Genomic DNA, 26,467 nt, shown 5'->3' on the forward strand with positions numbered 1-26,467 from the left:
GCCTGGATGTGTGTACATGTACATGTACACGTGTGCCTCGTGCTCGTAACTGCTGTGCCAACCACCAGCCCCGCTATGTCACTTTCAGTTTATTAATGCTTGCTCTGCACGTTCCTGTTCTTTCCTGCTCTGGATCGCCTCCAAATCCCAAGTCACCCTTTGACATTCAACTTGTGTTTACTGGACTTATGCGTGTACGTTGTTACACGACAACTTGCAGAAATTGCTTCCCTCCTTCCAAGTGGGTCCCTGGGGGTTGGACTCGGAACGGAGGTTCCTGAAGCACACTCCCCCCAGTGGGGTGAGGGGTCACTGACAAGTGCACGTGGCACACCACGAAACGTCACCCGACTTTCCTATAGGCAGCACGCACTACATCCTGGAATAGTTGGCTGAATTTTTATTTCTAATTCAATAGATTAAAAACACAAGTGTGAGTGGTATAAAGATAATAGAATTATGTTATGATAAAACTAATCACAAAAAATAGAATCCAGACCCTTTCCAGGTAACTTAAAATATCTGTTTCTTAAGTTACACACAATATAGTAATTAATGACGTCCTTCCATGTGGAAGTAGTGTGGGCACTGGACAGAAATCAAGGGACTGTAGAAATACACTTGACTCTGAAGTAAGTGGACAGACAGACAGACGGTTTACAAGTACAGCACAGTCTAGTCATCATCAGAATCAGAATCGTATTTCTTTCCTCGGATAGTTTTCTTTTCCAGCTTTGTGAAGTTTGTCCCAAATTTCTTTTGGCTCTGAAATGGTGGCTCCATTAAATTTCCACTAAAAGTGAAACAAAGTTCAAGAGCATTTTATTTTTTATGATTTAATACATTTGGGATGCTAGACTGTAAAATGCATTACTATTAAAGAGTAATAGTTTCACACCTTACTTAACTGTGTTAGATCAGCATTTGAGTTCCTTGTGTATCACGATCATAACCATTATAAACGTTTTAGGGGCGATGAGAGGGAGCCCTGCCCTCTGCACACTGAGCATTAACATTCCAAAGCAGACAGGATGTGCTGACCCCTGGCTAATGATGATGATAGGCCACACTGCTCTGTTTGTGCTCTTGCTGGGACTCAATGTGTGGCACAACAATGTTTACATTTTTGCACACACCGGTAAAACCCAAGGAATGCACTACCGTCAGCCTGGACTGGCATAAATGTTCAGATAGTTTTATATGTGTGTCTGGGGAGTATTCCTGGTATCCAGGCTGTAGTTACTGGCACATGCCTGTAATTCCAGTTGCCAGGAGGCTCAAGTAGGACTGTGAATGTGAGAACCATTTGGACTATAGAGTGAGAGCCTGCCCTAAATAAACAGTAAATAAATTAATCAATAAATGAAAAATACGAAAGAAAAAGCTACCATTTGCCACTGACAGGAAGCACAACTTCTTAGAAACCCAGCTAATTTTAGAGAGAAATGGACTTCCACAGTACAGGAAGGATTCATCCATGTTTGTGGGAACTCAGAGTAGTGAGCAGAAACAGGAGAGAAAGGGAGATTCTCTGCTTCCTTGTCTGTCTCTCTCTTTTCCGTTTCTCCCTTTAAAGCAAAAATAAGCACAAAACTCGGCGGTACTTTCTATATGGAAGGGACAAAGCTATGCACAAAAAATGGAAGGTGGATTTTAGACTGTCCCACAAGTAACACTCTGTGAGTCTGAGACCAGCCTGGTCTACAAGAGCTAGTTCCAGGACAGGCTCCAAACCACAGAGAAACCCTGTCTGGGGGGTGGGGGGGGGGAAGAGAAAGAAAGAAAAAAACCGGCTTTTCCTAAGCTGTCTACATCTTAGCCAACAGGATTTTATATCACAAAATAAAATAAATGTTAACATACAAATCAATCAATCAATCAATCTCAAAAAGGCCTATTTTTTGGTTTGTTTTTGCTCAAGGTTACCTGTAATTGATAACGTCAGAACAACCAAGTCTCCACTCCAACGTGTCCGTAGTGAAGTCATCTGTATTTCCTAGGTCGGTGAATCCCACAACATAGTCTTGTGTCTTGCCGTCTCTCAGGAGCGCTAGTGTGGGGATGACTTTGATCCGAAGTCTCTCGCAGAGGAATGGTGCCTTTTCCACATTTAGCTTCAAAAACTTGGTTTCCAGATGTTTTTTGGCCAGAATTGCCAAATGTCTGTCTAGTATTTTACACCTGGAAGTGAACAGCCGAGAGGTAAAAGCTGAAGGGATCGTCACAGGGCATCTCTATAGTTTCCGTTGACCCTCCATTTTAGGAGCCGCCGTATCTATGATTAAAAACTAAAGGTTCCCTTAGGATCCAATGTTTCCTGGTGTCTTTTTAAGGGTGAAGGGGGACAGCTCTGAAGCTGACAGAACTCACAGGAGGCAAAAGTTCAGCTGGTGTCAAATTTGGAATTTACGGTTAAAAGCTGGGGTCCCAGAGCTGGGCAGTGGTGGCTCACAACTTTAACTCAGTGCCCAGCAGGCAGAGGCAGGCCACTACAGCAGGCCAGTCTCTGAGGTGGAGGCAAGCATGGTCTACAGAGCAAATCCTAGGGCAGCCAGGGCCACACAGAGAAACACTATCTGGAAAAGCCAAAAACCAACTCCCCGCCCCCCAAAGACTGGAGTCACCAGGAACTTCCTGAATCATGGCACTCTTATCAGGGAAGCTTATCTGTTAAAGGTTATAATACTCTTAAGTATGGCTGTGTGAGGCGGGTGGTGGTGGCGCACACCTTCAGTCATAGCACTCTGGAGGCAGAGGCAGGTGGATCTCTGTGAGTTCGAGGCCAGCCTGGTCTACAGAGCGAGTCCCAAGACAGCTAGGGCTGTTACACAGAGAAATCCTGTCTTGAAAAACCAAAATAAATGAAACATATGGCTAGTGTGGCCTTAAGAAATGAGTGATTATCAGTGTGATTCCAACTCCTTTAACTTCCCAGTGCTAGAGACAGAGCCCAACAGTTCTGTACTGTACAGTGCAGTTCTATACTGATTTTTATTAAACCATCTACTGAAGAGAAAGTGATGCTTTCTTTACATTAAAGCTCCCAGTGTTTTTGAAACAGACTGTCAATCTTTTAGGGTCAGTGGCTCTTAAACACAGGTATTCATTATAGTCAAATCTTACTTATTTGTTTATTGAGATAGGGTTTTTCTGTGTAGCCCCAGCTGTCCTGGAACTCGCTCTGTAGAACAGGCTGACATCGACCTCAGATCTGCCTGCCTGTCTCCTCAGTGCAGGGATTAAGCGCATGCATCACTACCACCAGCTAATAGTTGATTACTTTTAAAACACACAGTGCGTCAGAGTCCTCTGTGGTGGGACTGGGTGTGCACGGGAGTTTCTTGAGCCTGGTGTTGCTCCATAACTAGTTTGGGTTCAGGAAGTTTCCTGACCCTCCATGCCCATTCTTGATCCTGGCTGGGTCTTTTCTGCCAGGAAGCTCAATAATCAGATTTCATAGCTAACATTTGGTGGTGATGGCACACACCTTTAATCCCAGCAACTGGGAGGCAGAGACAGGCACATCTCTTGAGTTTCTAGGGCAGTCTGGTCTACATTGTGAGTTCCAGGACAGCCAGGACTACAGAGAACAGTCTTGAAAAACCAAAATAGTAAACAAGACAAGATTTTAGAGATAAATGGTAAGAGAACAAAAAACAGGTTTGTTTGCTCTAAACAAACAGTAAATCTGTATGTAAGAAGTTTGCACATAAACCCATCCCACTGTAGGAGGAGTCTATTTCAATTAAGTCTCTGCATACCATTTGTCAGTGAACATGTTTTGCTGCTGTGCTGTAAAGATCTTACTAAGCAGCCCAGGCTGGCCTCAAAACTGCCCCTTCTTGCCTCAATCTCAAAAGAAATGAAATTACAGGTGTAGACCACATGACTGGGATCAACCCACGTAGATTACTAATTTTTAAGAAGTGTTACATCTGTTTATGCTGTAAAGGTGTGTTACATTCTTTTATGTTGCATTTGTTTAACTCTGTGCGGCTGTGTTACTGTGCCTGCCTAAAACACCTGATCGGTCTAATAAAGAGGAGAAACAGCTGAGGCTGGCAGGCTTCGAGAATAAATATGAGGAGAACATTCGAGGAGAGAAGAATCGAGAGAGGGAGGGCGAGGAGAGAAGGGCCAGGGGCAAAGGCAGACGGAACAATTTAAGTTGAAAAGCTGGCTAGAGATAAGCCAAACTAAAAACTACGGCCAGGCATTTGTAAGAAATAATAAGCCTCTGTGTCATGACTTTGGGAGGCTGAGTGGCAGGCCTCCCAAAAAATAAAGAGTAATAGAAAACTAACTACAAACCCATTTTTAAAAAAAATCTAGCACACCTTTAATTACAGCACTTGGGAGGCAGAAGCAGGTGAATGAATTTATCTGAGCTCCCTGCCAGACAGAGCTATACAGCAGACCCTGTCTTAAAAAATAAAAATAAAGATTGTGACATGCATGAAACCCTGGATTTGCTCTTTAACACCACAGAGAATACCACCAAAAAACAAAACAGTGAAAGCCTCCACAAACAAACAAGACACCACCAACAACACAAAGAAAACAGTTAAAGCCTCCAGAAAACAAAGAGCAAAGGAAAACATCCACAAAAACAAAACAGAAACCCAAAGCGTTTAAAAATGCAAAAGCGGGGCTGGAGCGGGAGAGGAGGCTCAGCAGGGAAGGGCTGCTCTTCCACAGGGCCCAGGTTGGGTTGCCAGCACCTACAGGGTGGTGGTTCCCAACCATCCGTGATTTTAGTTCCAGGGGATCTGATTTGGTCTTCTGATCTCTGTGGGCAGCAGGCTCGCAAATATGGACACGCTAGCAAGACATAGTTATACAATAGAGCAAAATAAGTAAATCTAAAAATTAAATATAGAAGCACTAGTAACGCTAGTCTCAGGGTTACACATGGATTCAGATCTCTTCTATTATTTAGTAGCTCAGTCACTTCATCTTTCCATACAGGAAACAGAGAATTAGAACCCACACCTCAAAGGGCTACATAAACATTTGATTAACAAAATGTATAGCCAGGAATGTAACAAATCCCCTCTCTCCTAGGACTCTGGGTGTTGTACACAAAAGGTAATGGGCCGTGTGAATTTTGCTCTTCCGGTTCTGCCTCGAGGTTGAGTACTGCAGTTGTTCAGTTTCCTGTCCGCCAGACACATTTACTCAGTCTTCACTTCCTGTCTGCGCTCTGCTCCAGAGCTAGTGACAGGCAAATGCTCTGCTTGTGTGGTCATAAGACAAACAAGTGAAAGCAACCTCAACCTTATCTGCTCTCAGCGGAACCCCTTAGGGAAAGTGTTCAATGCTCTGCTATGTCTCTAATTCTTCCCAGTATTTGCTCTCATTATCTTAGAGGAGGAATCTCAGGCACTCCACCTCTGAGGAGGTGTAGATAACGAAGAGGGTGGGTTCTGAGGCTAAGACAAAGGCCAGATGGGCACGGAGGCTCACAACCATCTGTAATAATCTGGTGTCCCTTCTGGCCTGTAGACAGAATACTGTATACATAACAAATAAATCAATCTCTAAAATAAGAAAAAAAAAATATCAGTCATTTGGGGGTGTGTGTGTGTGACTCCCCCTAAGGGGTTCCTTAGATTCACTGATTGAGGTGCCCTAAGGAAAACTACTCTTAGCCAAACCTGGCAGTTCCAGCTAAGGTTCCAATGAAACGATCAAGCTACTTACTATGTCCTCATCAAGAGGACAGAGTGAATGGATAAACACCATTTATGAAAGCTGCTGCTCCCCCTTCCCAGCAAACACAGCAGCACAGTGAGGGGGCAATCAGGGTTTGGGTTCTACGATGTCTCTAGAGCTACACCGTGGGAACATGGCTGAGGGGCACCATTCCCAGAGGAGCACGGACTTCAGGGAGGGAAAGCAAAGTTACCTGAATGTGGTGTCTCTGTAGAAATGGCAAACCACCTTTTCGCTCTCCTTGACTTCTTGAAAAAAGTCTCTCTCACTGGCAATCTCTCTGTACTCCCCATGTCCTTTAGAGAGCCACTCCTAATGTCAAAGGAAGCACACAACTCAGATGAAAAGTCTTTCGGTGATACTTGGTACTGTAAGTGTCTTAGTCACTGCGCTATCTTCTAAAGAAACCAATTCCATCTCATAGCAAAGAGCATTCCTTTCAGCAATGAACTTGTCAATGCAAAACCATTCTGTGGGCATGTATGACAGTTCTCCATAGCATGAGCTAAGATGATTCCATCTCAGTAATTCATTTGCTTCATTAGAAGCTTCACAGTAGGAATTTAGGTTTGAGGAACATAATACAAAAATACCCGCTTAACTTCCATGTGTGTGTTCTTTAAACCACTAAAATCAGGATCATTTGAGCCAAATTGTTACAAAAGGGTTTTTCTGTTTGTTTTCTAAGTTTTTTTTTTTTTTTTTTTTTTTTTTGTATGTTTCTTTCTGTGATGCTGGGGACTGAACCCAGGAGCAGGCTAGCAAGAGCTCTACCGCTGAGGACTGAGACACACAAACTCAGTTGAATATTCTTACAGGAAACTACGGAAGGCTGAGAATGGGAGCAGTCTTCTTCAGGGAAGAGCACACCAATCGTTACCCAGGACCAAGTGGTCAGCCTTTATATGAACGTAATAACAATCGATAGAAACAGAGGCCATGAATTTGAAAGGGAGCCTATGGGACGGAGGGTGAAATGATGTATTATAATCTCAAAAAATAAGACATAATTACAAACGGCAAAACAAACCATCCCATGAAAACAACCATCGATTTGGGGGGCAGTGTGGTTTCTGCAGCAGCTCAGCAGCCCACCCACTTCCTGGTAACAATCTCAAAAGCCAAGGGCTTCTAGACTAGCCATCGGTGAGCAGAGTCCTCAGGACTACTCACGTGGTGTTCAGAACCGAGGAAAACCTCACCTACAATTCAACTTCACAAGCCAAGGCACGAGCCTGAGAACTTTCAGCCTGTTCCACCTTTCTGGTGGCAGGGAGCTTGTCACCTCAACTAGACACTCACTGTGCCTTTCTGCCAGGTGATTAAAAATTAGAAAAAGAAAAGTTTCAATCCCCTTCACACCACTTACTCAACTAGAAAGAATTTTGATGATCTTTCTGAGCCTTCATGTTCTTTTGGAAGTGGGTATGATAAACCAATCATCTCACTGAGTTTTTGTTAAAAAAAAAAAAAAAAACACGAACTGGGGTGTGGTGGTACACACCTTCAATCCCAGCATTCCTGGAGGCAGAAGCAGGCCAGTCATGGCTGCACAGTGAGTTCCTGCCCGCCACCCCATCCCCCCAGAAAAAAGACAATTTAATAAAAACGTGCACATGCTTAAGCACTAAGAAACATCTTCTCCCCCTGGAACTACTGTGTGCTTTCAGTTAGATATGTGGACACTAAGCTTGGTCTGAAACAAGTTTTAGTCTCTCTTTTACACGTCAGCTCAACTAAACGTTACATCCTGGCTAAGTCTCCCCTCAAGTTATACTCCTGGGAAAACATTTAACGGTGACAGAGTTCAGTTCAGAACACCGTGAAGTGAGGCGGGGAGGTCACATGCCAGCACACTGTGGTCAGGGGTCAGGAGCACAGTGCCAAGGCGACCGCAGGGAGCGGGCGGAGAGGGTTACTTGTTTCTGCTGCTGGGCCTTCCTGAGTGCCGCCAGCCTTTTTTCTTTGAGGAGTTCGAGCTCATCTTCACCGATCTGATCCAGTTTCTGAATTTCAGAGTCCAAGTGACTTTCCACGAGCTTAGCAGCCTGGAGGAACTGGTTCTCTAGGACCTCTGAGAACATGTCGATCGACCCGTTACCTTCCATTGTTCTAACCGGTCCAGAAGCTGGGAGGGTCACAAGAAACGAGCATTATGTCTGCACTTTGGGGGTTTTGCTGTTGTTTAAACACAGGGTCTTGGACACTGCCCTAAGGAGTTTCATTTCTACACTTCCTCAGAAATATCCTAACAAAAGCAGCTTTACAGGGGACAGGTTTATCCCCGCCGGATTCCCGAAACCGAGGCAGGAACTCCATCCTAAGCAGCGGGAAACGGTGTGATGCCTGCCTGCCTGCCGGCCTGCGCACCCACACCCCATCTAGGATCCCAATTCGGGGGACGGAGCGGTGCTGCGCGAAGGGGCAGGGGTCTCCTCGCTTTCATTAACGCAACCAAGCCCGTGCGCACTGGCCCAGCCGATCTCAGGGACCCCACAACATCACGTCACAAACAAGCTCAGCCTGGGCATGGTGGCTGTGCGACCTCACTTCTCCAGGCAGGAGCGGGAGCGGGAGCAGGACCGGGAGTTCGAGCGCACCCTCGCCGCGCGGGGCGGGGCGGCCTAGCGCGCCCCGCCCGTGACTTCCATTCCTACCGGCGGACACCTAGCCCTCCACTGCCCCCCGACTCCTACCGGAAGCCGTAGCCCCGGGCCCCGGAGCGCCGGAGGCAGCTGGAGGAGTTCCGGGTGGGGATGGACCAGGCGATTCCGCACCCCCTCCTCGGCGCATGCGTCCCGGCCTCCGGCTGCGCCAGCCCCGCCCCACCCCGGCCCCACCCCGACCACGCCCGATCCAGCCGGAGGCGGCGGCGGCGGCGGCGCGCGTCTCAGCAGCCCCTGCCGTACCTGGGCTACGGGTGACGCCTCGGGACACAGGAAGCTGCCGATCAAGAATACCGACCGGGTCGCCGCACCTTCCAGCCTCGCAGCTCTGCCGGTCCTTCCTGTTCATTGGCTAACGTCCTCTCGCGAGACAGTGTGAGGCCCCGCCCCCTCCGCCCCCGCGGAAGGGGCGGCCGGCGAGTGACGGAAGTCCTCGGGGAGTGCGTCTCCCCTCCGCCACCCGGAACTACGAGAATCCGGGCCTGTACCTGTGGGCTAACGACTGGAGGGAATGCGCGCGGAGGACCCTGGGAATTGTAGTTTTTGTTCTCGTGCGCAGGCCGCGCGTCCGCGCCCGCTCTTGCTGCCTAGCGACCGCGGGCTTTGGTTGGCTTCGAGCCGAGTGGTTTCCAAAGTTGGAAGTGTAGCTCGCACTAGTAACATGGACCCCAGAACCCGACGGGCTAGCATCTTCCCTCCTGACTCCCCGGGACACACGAACTTTTAGGACGTGCGCACGTTCAGGGTGCATATTGCGGTGGCTGCGCCCTCGCGTCTTTCCCCGTTAATAAATGCACACAGTGTTACGGAGTGGGTGCGTGTCCCTCATCATCGGCTCCTCGCGGTGCCGTAACGAATGAACTAGCTGCAGCCTTGGTCGAGGAGACGCAGGCCGGGTCGAGGGACTTCTCAGCGCGGGCGGGGGGTGGGGGGGAGCGTGCAGCCGCGCGAAACGGAACCCCTCATTGTCCGCAGGGCCCCAGGTTCTAGAACGCGGGAGCCGAGCCGCCGGCCGTCGCCGCGCGGCGTGCAGCAGCCCCCCCCTTTGCCGCTAGGGGGCGCTCGGTCCCCCCAGCCGGCCGGCGGGGGTCGACGGGAGACGCTCTATCCGCCGCGCCGCTCTCGATGAGCCGCGCCCTGCGTCCCCACGCCGAGGCGGCGGGGCGATGCGCTTGCGTGCTGAGGGCTCACACCATATGTGCCGCGTCCCGGTGCGCGCGTCTGTGTGGAGCCGGGTGCGGGCGGCGGCGGCGGCTGCGGAGCGGAGCGGAGCGGGGCGGACGGGCGGCGCCGGGAGACGGCGGGCGTGTGACACACCGGAGCGGGACGCCGGGGCCGCGAGCGCCGCTGCCGAGCCATGGGGAAGAAACAGAAAAACAAGAGCGAAGACAGGTAGGCGGGCGGCGGGCGGGCGCGGGCCGGGCCGGGCTCCGCCGGGACGCGCGCAGGCCTGGTCGGGACGCGTCCCGCGGCCACCGCCCGCTCCTCGGGCGCCGTGGGCTCGGCCGTCGTGTGGGCGCCCGGCCCTCCGTCCCTCCGTCCCTCCGGCCGGCCGGCGTAGGGCCGCTCGGGCGCTGCTCAGCCAGGCCTGCGGCCCAGGCGGCCGGGTGCGCGCCGCCCTCCGAGCTCGGCTGCGGCCGGCGGGCTGGGGGCCGCTCGCTGCCCGGGGCCCTGCGGGCCGCCGCTGCCCGGGGCCGGGGACTCGCTCGCAGTTGCGGACGCGCGGCCCCGCGGCTCCCTCCCCTCCAGGGCCACCTTGGAAACTCTCCTGGGCTATTTAAAGCGCCGGTTGCGCGGACTCCATGCTCTGGGGCTCCGCATCTTCCGGCCCGGCTTCTCTGGCTCGCTTCTTGACTTCCTAGCGCTTCCCTCAGTAAAGGAGGAGGCGAGGAAAGCAATCAGGGTCGCCTTCTTAATAACAACTTGGAAAGCCTCTCCGGGGCAGGGAGTGTGAGAGTGTGTGTGTGTGTGTGTGTGTGTGTGTGTGTGTGTGTGTGTGTGTGTGTGTGTGTGTGTGTGTGTGTGTGTGTGTGTGTGTGTGTGTGTGTGTGTGTGTGTGTGTGTGAGAGATTCGGGGAGCAAGCCTGTGTGTCACCCTTTTCGGTTGAGTTTATTCCCTGGGAGTCAGCGACCATCTGTTTGCTCCTTTTCATCCCTACGCAGTAGCCGCTCAACTTAGCTTAAAACAGCACAGGGTTGTAAACACCGAGTAGGGAGCCAAGTCTGTGGCATGTGGCACTTGGTCGCCGTGGCTGTCACACACGATGCTTTCAAGCTGTAAAGTTGTTAACTGGAAGTTAGGATACTAAGTTTACTTCGCGGTTGGCCAGCTGACGGGTTGAAATAAAGGATGAGCCTTGTGTTTCGGTGTTAGGTCTGTCGGAAAATGTAAGCTGAGGTTTGGAGAACAGGATTTGGGCTTCTTGTGGCGAAGTTGGAGTTTGTGAAGAACGAGGTTTTTTTTTTTTTTTTTTTTTTTGTTTGTTTTTTTTTTTTTTTTTTTTTTTGGTAATGGAAGTACCGGAAGAGCAGAGAGGGAGCTGTAGAGCACGAAGCTGTCTGTGCTTCCTCTAGAATTCAGGCAAAGGTGCTTCTCAAGAGAGTGGCCTGAAAGTCACTGTTTAGCGGGCCAGGAGAATAGAAAAATGTAAGCGGAGTTCTGGGTGGTGTAGTGACACACACATTTCTGAACCTTTGGTAGGAGTTTTGAATACTTTTTTTCTCCTGAGAGAAAAATGTGGGTACTGTCTGTGTGTTTAAAGCCTCGCACATCCTTTACCTGTCTGCAAACGTTATCGTCTTGTGGCCAGTTCTGTTTTGCCCACTTGTTGAATACTCTGAACCAAATCTAAGAGGCCTTTCCTCTGAAAAGGCATCAGGTGTATCTGAAAGATAAACAGCACCAGGCCAGCCAGAAATGAACAGAATACAACCACAGCCGGGTTAGCCCTGGGAATAGGAGCTGGTTCCTCACCAATACCCAGCTAGCCTTTTCTAAGTTGTTAACGTTTCTCACAGCTTAGTCTGGCCTCTCCCCCTGTGCGAGTGGCGGACTGGCTACCTTGAATCTCTGCATTCTATTTTGCTTGTTAAACGCTGGACTTTCAAGGGTGGGCTAGACACATTTATATTATTCAGTTTCCAATTTTTACTTACTTTCCCGGCTCTTTAATTATGGAGATAATTTTTGTCTGTGGCTTTAGTGAAGATTGATTTCCGAAAGATTTCCACAGGTGGTGTGAAGACCCTGTTGTCAAAGGTTGGTTTGTTAGTGAACACACTGAGGAGCTGGATTGACCTCCCCCCTCCCCTTTTTTTTTTTGAGACCGGTTTCCTCTGTATTACTTTGGAGCCTGTCCTGGAACTCAAGAGAGCTGCCTGCCTCTGCCTCTGCCTCCCGAGGCTGGGACTAAAGGCGTGTCTCCCTCCCCTTTTAGTAGCCTGTACTTCACTTTTGGGTCATCTTGAAGGGAAATGTTAGCAGTGTAGTTTCAAAACATTAATTTCCCGGGTTCCATTAATTTCCTGAGCTATCTGGTTTTAGGTTCTTCTTGAGGAACCCTGGTTTAGAGAGTTTGTGTCATCACACCTGAGGCTTTTCCCAGTCTCTGCTAGGCGCATGCTTCTGTCCAGGCAGGAGTAGGTGAGGTGTCAACAGCTTCTGGGGAGATGACTTGATTGTCTTGCCCTTGGCCTTATGTTTAACCCTTATTCTAACTTTTTAGCCATTCAGCATTGGGTTTCAATTTACTCATCTGGTTTTTAGGTGTATGGCATATGTCTTATTCTATTAGCAGCTGAGGTGGTTAGACTATTTTATCTGTATTTTGAATTCTGTAATTCTATTTGGACTTGTGTCATTCTGAGAATGAGCTTTCCTATAAGGTGTTTAGCAAGTTTCTTTGGTTCTTTTTTATTGACTGAGGAAATATGACGAGACAAAACGTAGGATTTTGTGTTCACCAATGCAACAAAAGATGAGGCAGTGTTTCCATGTATCCCTGTAACCTTCCCTGTCATCCAGTTTTCATGTTGCTAGTGTATGGGGCAGTGCGTGCTTTAGTGATAGCCTGTTATTTCTGTGTACAGTACAGCAGATGGCCTCTCACTGATTATATGCTAAGGTAACAAGCATCCAGATTATCTGCCTTTCACAAAAGCTAGCTGGGAGTTGGTGTCCAACACCTTTAATCCCAGCACTCTCTGGAGGCAGAGGCAGAGAGGCAGGAGGATCTCTTGAGTTCGAGGCCAGCCTGGTCTGCAGAGCTAGTTCCAGGACAGGCTCCAAAGCAATACACAGAAACCCTGTCTTGAAAAACAAAGAAACAAAACAACAAAGAACCTATTAGTTTTTCCTCATCCCCCACAATGTCTTTAAAGGTAATAACCAAGTATTGTAGGTTTTCCAGTTTAGAATGAATCTTGTCTGTTTACCTTAATTAATGGAATCTAAACAACCTGTTCTAAAGCTCCCTAGTTACAACCCCCTCCGAAATACAGAGGGAAAGGAATTTTTTTTTTATCTCATTTACCCAGAAATCACTATCATGGAAGTCTGGGAAGTCAGGGTGTTGTTTAGGATGTTGTTTGGGAGCCAGTGTGTTAGAAAGCCATCCTTTGCTTTAACTACCAGCGTTGCTCTGTAATTACAGACAGATCCCTCCCTTGTGACTGTCACATACAGTACCTAACCTTATACCTTGCTTTAGTGCCAGGCATTCAGCCAGGTAGTCAGATGCACAGGATGTCTGTGGTACAAAGTGTGATTTGTGGGTCTAGAGAGATGGATGGCTCAGTGGTTAAGAGCACGTGGTGGTAAGCACCTTTAATCCCTACTTCAGGCCCATGTCTGAGTTGGAGGCCAGCCTGGTCTACAGAGCTTGTCCCAGGACAGCCAGGGCCACACAGAGTGTTGTGGCAGACAGCCTGAGTTCATTTCTCAGCACCCACGACAGGTGACTTCACTTCATCTACCTGCAGCTCCTGGGATCCGACCCTGTTCTGACCTCAGGTGGCCCTGTACGTCACTCAAGTGCATCCCCACATAAGACTAAAGTAGAAAATTGAAGGAATTGTTCCAGAAAGATTTGATTGTGGGGCATTATAGTACAAAGCCTTCTCTAAAAGAAGTTGAACATCTTTAATTGGAATCCAAAGTTTTCAGCACCAGTATGCCCACTACATGGAGAAAGTTCCATACTTGATCTCATGTAAGGTCTTATAGTCCAAACGAAGGTGTGCCCCAAACAGTGTATGATCTTGCCTTCATCCTGTGAGTTTCAGATACATATGAGACGTGAGTTTAGAGTTTAGATTTGTGCTGTGTCTCCATTTGTGTGTGTTCAGATACTGTGAAATCTGAAGTATAAAATTTTTCTGGTCCCTAGCCTTTGGATAAGGAGACAACTTGTAGCTTCAATAATATGATTCAGCAATCCTGGAACTCGCTCTGTACACCAGGCTGGCTTCGAACTCAGAGATCCACCTGCTTCTGCCCCCCCCCCCCACCAGGATTAAAGGCGTGCCCCTGGATCCATTCTTACTTGCCTATATTTTAACTGGTTTTTTTTTTTAATATATTTGTTTAGATGGTAATAAAAAGGGAAACATTAATCTAATGATTTTCTTGGCTTAGGTTTTCAAGTTTTTGTTTAAAATTTTATTTATGGGTGCATAAGTGACAGTGTATACCTCAGAGGCCAGAAATAGTGCATTGCCTCTGTCAGAGCTGGGGTCACAGGTGCCTGTGAGCTAGCCGACATTGGTGCTAGGAATTGTCTTAAACCTGAGCTTTCTCTTCAGCCTCTCAAGTGACATGCAAATGTCTTAACTTGTGCTTTGCAGCAGATAGGTTCTGTTATGAGATTACAGTAAAAATGTCTGGCATTGTGGCACATGCCTTAAATCCTAGCACTCCAGAGGCAGAGGCAGAGGCAGAGGCAGGCTGATCTCTGTGAGATAGAGAGCAGCCTGGTCTACAGAGCAGATTCCAGGCCAGTCAGTACCACACAGTGAGACCCTGTCTAAAAGAACAAGAATAGTGAATAAAAATAATAAAAAAGGATTATAGTAAAAATAAACACTGGATTTTATTAAGCAGTGTCTGTTGAAATTATCACTTACACTATTTGCCTTAGTAGTTTCCACAGTATAATTTTAAGAATTAACACTCAATGCAGAACCTATGGCGTAACTAGTTTGTGCGTTTGGGAGGAAGAGATAAGTGGCTGTAGGAACTATACTATCTATTACTCTCCTTTTATTGTGCTGGGATTTGAGCCTTGGACCTAACCATACCTTTAGCTCTATTTTCTTTATAATATTCTTTGTAACAATGAAGTTTCATGTAATTTTTTTTTGTATGCTGAGTTAGTCTTGCAATTATGAAATAGATTGATCTTACTTGATCGCGGTTGATAGAATTAGTTGATTCCATGTTACTGTCTTAGTTACTGTTCTGTTGCTGTGAAGAGACACCATGACCAAGGCAACTTATGAAAGGAAGCATTTAATTGGGGTCTTGCTTACAGTTTCAGGGGATGAGTCTGTGACCATCATGGTAAGGAGCATGGTGGCAGGCATGGTGCTGGAGTAGTAACTGAGAGCTTACATGTTAAGACAACTGTAAGCAGAGAAAGAGAGGAGGGAGGAAGGACACAGAGAGGGACAGGACAGTAAGGCAGGCAGGCAGACAGACAGACAAGACAAGACAAGGCCTGGTGTGAAACCTCAAAAGTCCATTCCCAGGAATAAACCTCCTTCCCAAAACAGTTCATCAACTAGGGCCAAGCATTCAAATGCGAGCCCTTGGGGGCCATGCTCATTGAAACCACCACACTGAAGACGACACATCTTTTACTTTTAGCCTTTATATAGTTGGCTTAAGTTTGTCATTTGGCAAATAAGTTGGATTAAAAAATAGTTTTGACACCGTGTCTCTTGTTGTTACTGTTTGTTTTGAGACAGGATCTTGCTATGTAGAGCTAGCCAAGTACTAGCTGGTTTTCCCTCAAGCTTGACTCTGATTTGCAGGTTCCTCCTGCCTCAGCCTTTTGGGTGTTGGGATTGTAGATCTGTATCACCACAGCTAGCTGATAACATGTAACTTTAGAGCTTATAGTCACCTAATGTTGCTTGTGATTGATGATTTTTGAAGTCATGATTCCTTCTGCATTTTGACCATCAGTATGCTTACTGCATCTGCAACTGTGGTCCTTTAAGATTGCAGTGGGACAGATAATTTTTTTTACCTCAAGGACTCTTAGTGTGTTTGTAAGTATCACTGGTACATACCGTAGCGCTGCCAGCCATACAGAAGGAGAACATGCACAGTTCTGTATGTGTATAATATTGCGTGATAAGTGCCTGCTACTGGGTTATATATTTATGTATTACAGGTTTTACTACTTTAACATGTATTCTTCCTTCCCCCTCCCCCAGTGTAGATCACTACTTACCTTTTATTAAGGTTGGATGTTATCTTCCTTAAAAGGCATTTGTAGGACTGAACTTAGAAATACAGGCATATATAAATGAATTTTCTGTTGTGTTAGAACTTAATTTGCTCTCATATAATAATAATGTTAAGTGATCTTTTCTTTTAGACTTATCAGACAACAAAAGTTGTAATATGAAATATTGGGATTCTGTTACCTTCTGACACTCTAGAAATTGAATCAAAAGTATCAGACTAATATTTGTTCTTGGATCTCTGAAGGATTTTTTTATTTTTAATGGTGGACATTAAACCCTAGGCCTCACACTGGCTAGGCAAGTGTGCTTGCTACCACTGAGCAACATCCCTAGCTCACATGTTTTCAAAAAAAAAAAAAAAATTGCATTCCATCATACAAAGAAAAAATATTCGAGCATGTTGGACAGTGGTGGGGTCGGTGTAATGGACTCCCTGTACAGGGCCTCGTTCTTTAGCTCTGCACTAAGAGCAGCATTCCTACCTCAGCTTGCCTAGTACTGGAACCCCAGGTGTGAGCCGCCAGAGCTGATATCTTTTTAAATGCTCTCCTGTGTAACACAGTACACTCACCCTACACTCACCCTGTCCAGTACAATGAACACATTACCTCTATGTGTGACATCCATTCCATATTCAGAATTTCTAGCTCATCTTGAGAGTAGCTTTTCATATTTGGTTTGTTTGAACGTGTAAATTGATTTATATTGCATTCTCTTGTGTAGCTTATAACTTTTAAAGGCTACCCTGGAATTATAGCAAGTGACTGAAATTATGACTGTTTTTTCCTATCCTAGCCTGTTAATAATGGAGGAAATAGTTCAGGAAGCCTCAGTGCACTGTGTTTAACACAGTGCAAACTCTGCTTCTATGTGCAAACCTACAAGCCCACTAGTCAGAGTGATGAGAAACTATTTCATTTATCCAAGTGGCATGAAATGTATACTTTTGTAGATATGTTTGATATGTTTAGGTTAGAAGTGTCAGTCTTAAATGTGTAGTCCAGCTTTTACTATATCCCCAGGGTTGTGTAATCATCTTCAGTGTACATCCATACAGTTGCCCTGAAAAGAGGCCTTTTGCTCATACACAGACATTCCCTCTTCTCTCCATTGATTTCTACCCTTTGATTATGTACTCTGGATATTTCATATTCATGGAATCATGCCATGTAGTGTGGCCTTTTTGGAATTTGGGTCATCTGGTAGAGTACATCAGTGCCTCCTTTATGGCTGAGTAATATTCCATTGCTTTGTGTATATATGGATTCCATCCATTGGTGGGCATTCTTTTGGTTAATCTACCTAATGTTAATAGGGACATTTGTTTATAGATGCTGTCTGAACACCTGGTTTCAGGTTGACTAGGCATCAATTTGATAAGTTATAGTAATAATTCTTTAAGTCTCCCATTGCTCTCTAAGTACCTGCACTGTCATGAGCTATGTTTAAGTGCTCCAGTCTCTTGATACCCTAGCCCTCTCTCCTCCCTTCCCTAAGTAGCCCACTTTAATGGCTGTGTGTGGTTAATTGTGTTTTTTATTGTGACAGGGTATAGCTCACAATGTCTTGGGGACTCCAGGTCCTCTTGCCTCAGCTTCCTGAATGCTGCGGTTACAGGTGTCTGTCACTGTGTCCACTTGATGATCATTCTCTAGTTACTCCATGTTCTGTTGGCCATTTTAGATCTTTGGACACAAGTCTGAGGCTGCTTTGCCCAGTTTTCAGTAGGCTGTCTTTTTATTGTCAAGTTGTAAGATAATATAATCATGTGTGCTTGTTTTCATTTATAATCTTGTGTGTTTGCTGTCACATACATTATCATTTGTGTATGTAGATTTGTATATCTATTACCACAGTTAAAGAGAGCATCACAGCTGGGATTGTTGGTATTCTCCATCTCTGCACTGAGACCCTGCCTCTGCCTCCCAAGTGTTGGGATTAAAGGCGTGTGCCATCACCACCTGGCCTAAAAATTTGTATATTAAAAGAATGTTCTATAAATGGAACAATGGATGGATTTAATTTATTTTGGGTAGGGATGGTTGTTTCTTTCAACTCATCCTGGTTGTCTTAAGGTCCATCTAACTTGTGGCATATATATATATATAGTTTGTTTTATTGCTGGCTAGTATTTCATATAATGTTAATGAACCATGGTTTGTTTAACCATTCACCTACTAAAGGACTTATATATCATTTGCATTTTTACACACACACACACACACTCCTCTAAGTGGCCATGGTACTCTGCCAGCTGTGCCCGAGCTGTCTAGTTCTTTCTATTCTTATTAGCATTGTTAGCACTTTTGGGTACACTGATTGGTGTACATGGGTTTAACTTTCATTTCACAAAATGACTAATATAGAGTGCCTTTAATTTGCCACCCTTAAATAAAATGTCTTTTTATACCTTTTGATTATTTTCTAATTGGATCATTTGGGTTTTTGCTGTTGTGTTTTGAGAGTTTTTGAACCACAGTCTAGAATTAGCCCCATTTCATATCATGTGCTTTGCAATCATCCCTACCCCCACGCCGACTCTGGAGCTTGTTTGCTTCATTACACTTTTATGGTCTTTCAAAGGCTTTAATTTTGATGAGTTTCATTTTTCCCCCCCTGTATTTTCCCCAGAGGCTCTGTGTTTTAAATCATAGCATGCTTACTCAGGCAGAGACTGAGACTGCAGTTCTTTTTGTTTGAGGATGTCCATTTGTACCAGCTCATTTTGGGGGAAGGTTAGCCTCGATTTAAATGGCTTTGCATCTTGTACATAGAGGGTAGCCGTACTTCTATGGAGACTATTGTTGTTTTTTCTCTTCTGTTCCAGCGATCAGTTTTATCAGTATACCAGTATAGTTTTGGTTATTTTAGCTATATTGTAAGCCCTGAAATTTGGTAAAGTGATGCCTCCCACCTTATTTTCTTACAAATAAACAAAAATGTTTTCTTAGTTATTCTAAGTCTTTGCCTTCACCTATCAATTTTATAGTTTTCTGTGCTAGCTGTGTCTTAAAATTCTTGCTGGGGTTTTCATTAACTCTGTATGTAATTTTGGAGAAAATTTTGCTAGTGTTGTTAAGTCTTCTATCAGTGAATATGATTCCTTGATCTTCATATTTCTTTCAGCATTTTATAGTTTTAACATACTAGTTATGTGCATACTTTGTTAAATTTAATGTTTTGTTTTGTTTTTTGAGACAGGGTTTCTCTGTATTGCTTTGGAGCCTGTTCTGGAACTAGCTCTGTAGACCAGGCTGGCTTCGAACTCACAGAGCTCTACCTGTCTCTGCCTCCCAAGTGTTGGGATTAAAGGCATGTGCCACCAACACCCAGCCTAAATTTAATATTTTTGTTTGCTTTGGAGTAGATATAAATGACATGATGGCTTTTCCCTTAAGTTTTTAAAAGTTAACTTTTAAGGAGCTGGAGAGATGGCTCAGGAGTTAAAGTATACTGCTATAAACACTATAGGTCCAGTACCCTCTTTTGGTTTCTGGGAGCGCGCGCACACACACACACACACACACACACACACACACACACACACACACACAGTTATTCCTTCATTGCCTAGGATTAGGAACTTGATTTACAATTCTGGTTTTGGTACACTGACCTTTGTGGAAGAAGACAGAGTTTGGTAAGTATGTGAGATTGCTGTTGTGATTGATTGAACTTGAGAGTTTCTCTGTGCTGCTAATTTGTGGAAAGGGTGCAGAAATACCAAGGGATCTGGTAGAGTACTTGCTGTTGAGTAACATTTTGGTTTTTGTTTTCATTTAAGTACCAAGGATGATATTGATTTTGGCGCCCTGGCTGCAGAGATAGAAGGAGCTGGTGCTGCCAAGGAACAGGAGTCTCAGAAACCAAAGGGGAAGAAGAGGAAGGAGAAAAAGAAGCAAGACTTCGAGTATGTTTTTAAAAGCATTCGATTGGTTTTTTTCATATCTTGAGTATTGGGGTCATCTTAAGAGTCCAGTGCCTCAGAATGTGTTTTACTCCTTCTCTAGTGAGAATGATATTCTGAAAGAACTGGAGGAACTGTCTCTGGAAGCCCAAGGCATCAGAACTGACAGAGAAGCTGCTGCAGGAAAGGTGAACGATGCTACCATTCATGTCTCCTGCTCTGTTCTGTGCCTTCTTCCTGGTGATGGTGTGGGAGTTGCATGACGAGCCCTGTGACTGCAGCTATGCTAATAGTTTCTATAAACAGGTCAAAGGGAGGAACCATGTTGTCTGGAAGAAGCAATATTTTTGTTATAACCTTCGACAGGTAGAAATATACTTGTTGGGAATCAAGAGGTAATTAATGTTGTATTGTCTGTTGATAAAATTGGTACATTTGGTGACAGTGACATTTCCCATCTCTACTTTCAGTTTTCTGCATAATTTTTCATTATTGTTGCAGGGCACATGGATTTTGAGATGTATGGTGAATGTGAATTGTGCAGCAGGCCTACACTAATTAATGTCTGTTGTGTAGTTGGGTTTTTTCTTTTTAGATTTATTATTTTATGTGTATTTTTTTGCCTGCATATATGTATATGCACCTTGTGTGTCCCTGGTGCCCAGAGAGGTCAGAAGAGAGGGCATCAGATCCCTCGGAGCTGGAGTTAGATGGTTGTGAATTGACATGTGGGAACCACGCCTGGATCCTTTGCAAGAGCAACAATTGCTCTTAATTGCTCAGCTGTCTCTCCAGCCCCATACTTTTATAGTTTTATAAAACAAGGAGGTCCTGATAATTTTTAAGGGTTGACAATCTGTTGATATTTCTAACAAGGGAAACTTTCTAGCTTACAGAAAACAATGAAGAAGAATCTGCCTCAAAACAAGATAAAAAGAAGAAAGGACAGAAGGGCAAAAAAACAAGCTTTGACGACAGTGATGGTGAAGACTTGGCAGATAAAGATTCAAAATCAAAAAAGACTGCAAAATCTAAAGTGGAGATACTCTCTGGGAGTGATGATGAGGACGACTCTAATAAACTTTCTAAAAAAGCTAAGAAAGCTCAAAAATCAAATAAAAAGTGGGATGGGTCAGAAGAGGACGAAGATAATAGTAAAAGAAGTAAAGAGCGTTCTAGAGTAAACTCTTCTGGGGAAAGTGGTGGTGAGTCAGATGAGTTTGTACAGTCTAGAAAAGGACAGAAAAAAAACCAGAAAAATAAGCCACTTCCTAACAGGGAGAGTGGGAATGAAGAAGATGACTCTTTCAAAATTAAGACGGTGGCCCAGAAGAAGGCAGAAAAGAAAGAACGCGAGAAAAAAAAGAGAGACGAAGAAAAAGCAAAGTTGCGGAAGCTGAAAGAAAAAGAAGAGCTAGAAAAAGGTAAACAGGACCAGAGTAGACAAAAGGAACCCCAGAAGAAATCCGAAGAGGAAGGCTTGAGGCTCAAAGTGACTCCTGATGCAGGAGCTGCCTCTGAAGAGAAAGGAGACATTTCTACAGCTGTGGAAGGTTGGTAATAACCACAAAAGCCTTTGCTTATGTATGTGTGGTCTAAGCTGTAATCATTATGCTGTGATATTATCTTGTGGCATGTATGTGTGGGTACATTCTCCTGTACGCTTGGATATGGAGGTCACAGTCTGATCTTCGGTCTCTGCCACCATCACTCTCCATCCTACGTTATATTTTTTTTTTTTTAGTTATTTTTCTTTTTAGATTATAATATTACCTCATTTTTCCCTTCCTCCTAAAATTTTCCATATGCCATACCTCTTTACTCTCTTAATATTTTATTTGTCTATTCATTTATCTATCCATCTATATCTGTCTGTCTTTTACTTATTTATTTTTTGGCAAAGGGTTTCTCTGTGTAGCCTTGGCTGTCCTGTAATTCACTCTATAGACCAGACTGGCCTTGAACTGAGAGTTTCTTCTGCCTCTGCCTACTGAGTGCTGGGATTAAAGGTGTGTACCACTGCTGGCCTCTCTTTCAAATTTATGGCCTCTTATTTTCATTAGTTGCTGTGAGATTGTCTCTTGCAAGAGTGTCAGAAACTACCCCCATAAAGTCTCATTAACATAGCTGCCTCATCATGAGTTGAATAAAGACAGCAACAAATAGGCATGCTACAGGGGATGGGACAAGCCCAGGCCTCAGCCCTGCACCGAGATCTAGAAGCAACTAAGGGATGCTGAGACCTCGATAAACCGTCTCCTGTCTTACTTTTCAGACTGGGTATCTCGCTGAACGTAGAGTTAGTGTTTCAACCTGGTTGACTGAGGATCCCTACCTTTCCCTTCCCTGTATTGCATTTACAAACGTGTACTGCCATGCCTCGCTTTTTTTAATGTAGTTGCTGGGGACAGGATCTGAATTCCTCATGTTTGCATGGCAAGCACTTTGTTCATTAAATCATTTCTCCAGGCTGTTTATTTATACATTAGAAATTTAGTTTTGTTATGACCATTTTTGCTGTTAATGATGCCCAAGTGGTCAACAGAAAATTTTCCTTCCCATAACTCATGGCTGATAATATCTCTAAATTCTTTCCTTTCTATTTAAAATCCAGTTTAATCTGTGAAATAGAAAAGTAAAAAGTAAATTAAAAGACTTAAATTAGTTAAATCATTTAAGTAACAGTAAAGATGTTTTTGTTTCTCTTTTCTTTTAAAAGGAAATTTATTTCATTTATTTGTTATTCTGTGTGGGTGTACATGTGCCACATTGTTTTGTTTTTTTTTTAGTTTTTCAAGACAAGGTAAGGTTTCTCTGTGTAGCCCTGGCTGTCCTGGAACTTAATCTGTAGACCAGGCTGGCCTTGATTGAACTCAAAGAAATCCACCTGCCTCTACCTCCTGAGTGCTGGGATTAAAGGCGTGTGCCGCTACCGCCCAGCTGTGTGTCACATTGAGTATGTAGAATTCAGAGGATAACTTTTAGAAGTCAATTCTCCTTTCAGTTACAGGGATTAAACAGGCTATTACTTCTACAGCTGAGCCACGGTATTGGCCTCACTTTGGTCTTTTTTTGGTAATTGAAATTAATTGATCAATAATTGAAATCTAAACATCCTAGCTAGTTGCTTATTTACCTAATAGGTGGTTTAAGATTTTTAAAAATAATAGTTTTTCCTTAGATTAGAAAGCTTTTAGTCACAAAAATTGACCTAAATTTTTAGCCACAGAAATTTTTGTCTGAATTTTGAACAGAAACATTGTCACAGGAACATCACCAATTTTATTTCTTTCATGTTTTTGAAGTATAATTATATTTTGGTATTTTGTTTCAATATCTGCATATTCTAGGCATCATCCCCATCTTACAGAAGTGAAATGGACATAAGTTAATTTGATTCCTTAGAATTTCAGACATGTGCTGTGATTACCAGACTGAGAGATACCTGAAATGCATTGTCTGTTGCCTTTTCCTGCTGGTAGGGTCTGTGTGTCACCTTGTCTTCATCTGGATGAACATAGCGCTTGCATTAGAGGGCCCCAGTGGGCCAGCTGTTAATGTCTGACTTTCACCACGATGCATGTCAGTAGAGCTGGTGTCGGAATTCTTGAATACTGGCTAGTGTTTACTCACTGACAGAGAAAACAACTTGAATGCTTTGACCTTTATTCTTTTTGGTAGATGACAATGAAGGGGACAAAAAGAAAAAAGATAAGAAGAAAAAGAAAACAGAAAAAGATGAAAAAGAGAAAGAGAAAAAGAAAGGCCCTAGCAAATCTACTGTTAAAGCTATACAAGAAGCTTTGGCTAAGCTTAAAGAGGAAGAGGAGAGACAAAAGAGGGAAGAGGAAGAACGCATTAAACGTCTTGAAGAACTAGAAGCCAAACGAAAAGAAGAGGTATGTTTTTTCATGAAATTGCAGAACCTGATAGTGAGTTTTACTTTCAACCTATTCTCTGTAAATAGTTCTCTAATGTGCATTTCAGTTATACCAACTGCTCTGACATAGGTAATAAGATGGGAGAGGGACAAGAAACCTTCCCGCTGTCTCCCTGTGTACAGACTAAATTGCATGTGTGTTATGACTAATAATATACCCCGGTGTTATTTAAGAATAACGTACAACATTTGAAGTTATATTGCTTTAAGTTTTATGGCTCATTTAGCTGGTGTAATTTGTATACACCATGTGCTCTTGCACAGGAACGATTAGAACAAGAAAAAAGAGAAAGGAAGAAGCAAAAAGAAAAAGAAAGAAAAGAGCGCTTGAAAAAAGAAGGGAAACTATTAACTAAATCCCAGAGAGAAGCCAGAGCCAGAGCTGAGGTGACTCTCAAACACCTGCAGGCTCAGGGTGAGTACTGATGCTTGTGTGCTTGTGTGTTTCTGAGATGGGGTTTCTCTGTGCTGTTTTGGAGCCTGTCCTGGAACTTGTTAGGTAGATCAGGCAGCCCCTGGAACTCCCAGAGATCCGCCTGCCTCTGCCTCCGCCTCCCGAGTGCTGGGGTAAAAGACGTGATACCACTGCCCAGCTAAGGCAAGTAATAGTATTAACAGCTTCTCTCGTGCAGTCAGACCCTTGATACAGGAGCATTACTAATTCAGGGATGTGGAGTCGAAGCTTTGGAAAAGCTGAGTAACAATGTTTGCAATAGGTGTATAGCTCCGTTGTTAGGAGTGATTTCTGAGCTATGATGGAAATTTGTGTGCAAATGATGAATTTCCATGAAATTTGCTCTGCATCCAAGAAACAACTAAAAATGAAAGATAGACCTTTTACCAGTCTCACCGATTAGCCACCCTTTTCTGTTTCTGTTTAATACCCCTTATCCGTTGGAGCACTGTTTGCTTGTTTTTTTTGTTTGTTTGTTTTTTGTTTTCTGAGGCTCTTTAAAATGAGTCATAAACTCCCATATTATTTGTATATGTAGCAAATCAGTGTTTTATTTAGCATAATTGGAATATATATTATCACTAACAATAATAAATTTTTTCAGAAGTTTTTTGTAGGTTCATGAGTGTGTACTCATGGAGGTTAGAGGCTGACACCATTTCCATGGCTTTTCCACCTTGTGTTTTTGAGACCAGGTCTTTGGCTGAGCCTGGAGCACACCAGTGGGTGCCCAGTGAGCTCGAGGAGTCTGCCTGCCTATAACTCCATTGCTGGGTTCCAGCAGGCTTGCATGGTTTGTGACTGGTGTTTTTGTTTGCTTGCTCTCTAGTGTAAGTGCTGGGGTCTGAACTCAAATTGTCATGATTGCCCTGTAAGCGTTTTCCCAATTGAGCCATCTATTCTGCCCCCAAATTATGGTTATACATCTGATTTTCTTTGTGTGTTCATTATTTCCCTCCTGTCTTTCAAAGATCTTACAGATGGGTTGGTCCCAGTGTGGGTGCAGATGTGAGTCACAGATTGCACTTGGTTGGCAGGGTTCTCTCTCAGTACCACCTGCCTCCATTTTGATACGCTATTTATTTATTGGCAGTGCTGAAGAGTTTACTGGAATGTCTCACATTCTGAATTTGTCTAAGTACGTTCTCTTGGTGTTTGTAATTTCTGAGACCCCACTGCTTGGCTGCTGCTTAGTGCTGCTGTGTATGTCTTCACATCAGGTGATATTGGTCTTTCTGGCTTGTAGTAATGTCAGGTCTGAGGAGCAGCTCTGTTAGAAACAAACCAGACCCCTCAATAATAGTTCTGATGTCTAGTCAGTGGTAACCTTTTATTCAGTATTCTTTACGAATTACAGCATTGGTAATAACGTAGTTTTGCCTTTTAGTCTGTATTCAATTAGCCAAGATCTCTAAATAAAAACTTTTCCCAAGACATAGCTTTCACACAGGAATATCACGATTAAGTGCTTACTTCTTTACCTCCTAAGGATTCAAAATAATCATTCAGTGTCTGACAAGCTTCAGAAGTGGCCCATGAGGTTACTTTTTGTTTGTTTCTGGGAGTATGTAATTTAGTGGACATAATTGATTTTTATTTCCTGAAGTCATAATGCTTTTGCTGCTCATAGTGTCCTTTATCCAATGGAAGCCCTTGTGATTTTTTTTTCACATGGCCGCACCGTTAATTGACTTCTTTCAGGTTCGCTGATTTTCTTGTTGTAGATCTGGAATTGGCTATTTATCCAAAGAGCCTTAGTTCCTGTCCTAGTTAAGGGTATTTAAAGATGACATATTGGTCGTATGCTTGTGTTTTTAACAGTAGGACTTAAAATGCTGCCCTTGCTCCATTGAGAAGACTTTACGTCTGGGTCTGCCCTAATTTCCCCTTTTGCTCAATACGTAAGAGACTTGTTTAGAAATATACCAGTGGCTCACTTATTGTGTACTTTGTAACTGGTGGTGTGCTGATCTTTGACATCACTTTTTCCTCATAGGAATCTAAGCATTTGAGTCTGTGTAGGAAATGGTGATGCACTGAGCTTAAGCAATTTGCTCAATGTTCAGAACTGAAATTTAATTTTTTGTGATGAATTCTTTATGATGATTGTACTTAGATTTCAGAAAATTTTTTCTTATTTGGGAGGTACATTTGTATATATAGTTAGTACCCAGACTTCAGATGTGACTGGTGACTGTCTAGAAAGGTAAAGGCCCTTAGGGGATATTTGAATAGAACAGGATGAGAATAATTTTCCGGGCTCAGAAATGCTGCTTTATGAGATGTAATTAGATGGAAATTAAGATTTAAAT

At 44.1% G+C, this 26,467-nt stretch overlaps 2 protein-coding genes across 2 annotated transcripts in view; one reads left to right on the top strand and one right to left on the bottom strand.

Annotated features, from left to right (window-relative positions):
- Positions 1 to 385: 385 nt before the first annotated feature.
- Txndc9 (thioredoxin domain containing 9) lies at positions 386 to 8,690 on the bottom strand. Its single transcript, XM_051204431.1, has 5 exons — positions 8,625 to 8,690; positions 7,635 to 7,843; positions 5,909 to 6,027; positions 1,927 to 2,181; positions 386 to 793 (listed from the first exon to the last, which is right to left on the bottom strand). The coding sequence occupies exons 2-5, from the start codon at positions 7,821 to 7,823 to the stop codon at positions 676 to 678; spliced, it is 681 nt and encodes a 226-aa protein (XP_051060388.1). The 5' UTR covers positions 7,824 to 7,843; positions 8,625 to 8,690; the 3' UTR covers positions 386 to 675.
- Positions 8,691 to 9,465: 775 nt separating this feature from the next.
- The window catches only part of Eif5b (eukaryotic translation initiation factor 5B), a 42,743-nt gene continuing 25,741 nt past the window's right edge, over positions 9,466 to 26,467 (top strand). Inside the window, exons 1-6 of the mRNA XM_051204460.1 lie at positions 9,466 to 9,773; positions 19,639 to 19,764; positions 19,865 to 19,949; positions 20,651 to 21,314; positions 23,443 to 23,660; positions 23,966 to 24,116. Coding sequence (XP_051060417.1) covers positions 9,739 to 9,773; positions 19,639 to 19,764; positions 19,865 to 19,949; positions 20,651 to 21,314; positions 23,443 to 23,660; positions 23,966 to 24,116 — 1,279 coding nt within the window. The 5' untranslated portion in view covers positions 9,466 to 9,738. The remainder of the gene's footprint in view (positions 9,774 to 19,638; positions 19,765 to 19,864; positions 19,950 to 20,650; positions 21,315 to 23,442; positions 23,661 to 23,965; positions 24,117 to 26,467) is intronic.

The sequence above is a fragment of the Phodopus roborovskii genome, unplaced genomic scaffold (genome assembly GCF_943737965.1).
Source record: "Phodopus roborovskii unplaced genomic scaffold, PHOROB, whole genome shotgun sequence".
NCBI classification, from domain to species: Eukaryota; Metazoa; Chordata; class Mammalia; order Rodentia; family Cricetidae; genus Phodopus; species Phodopus roborovskii.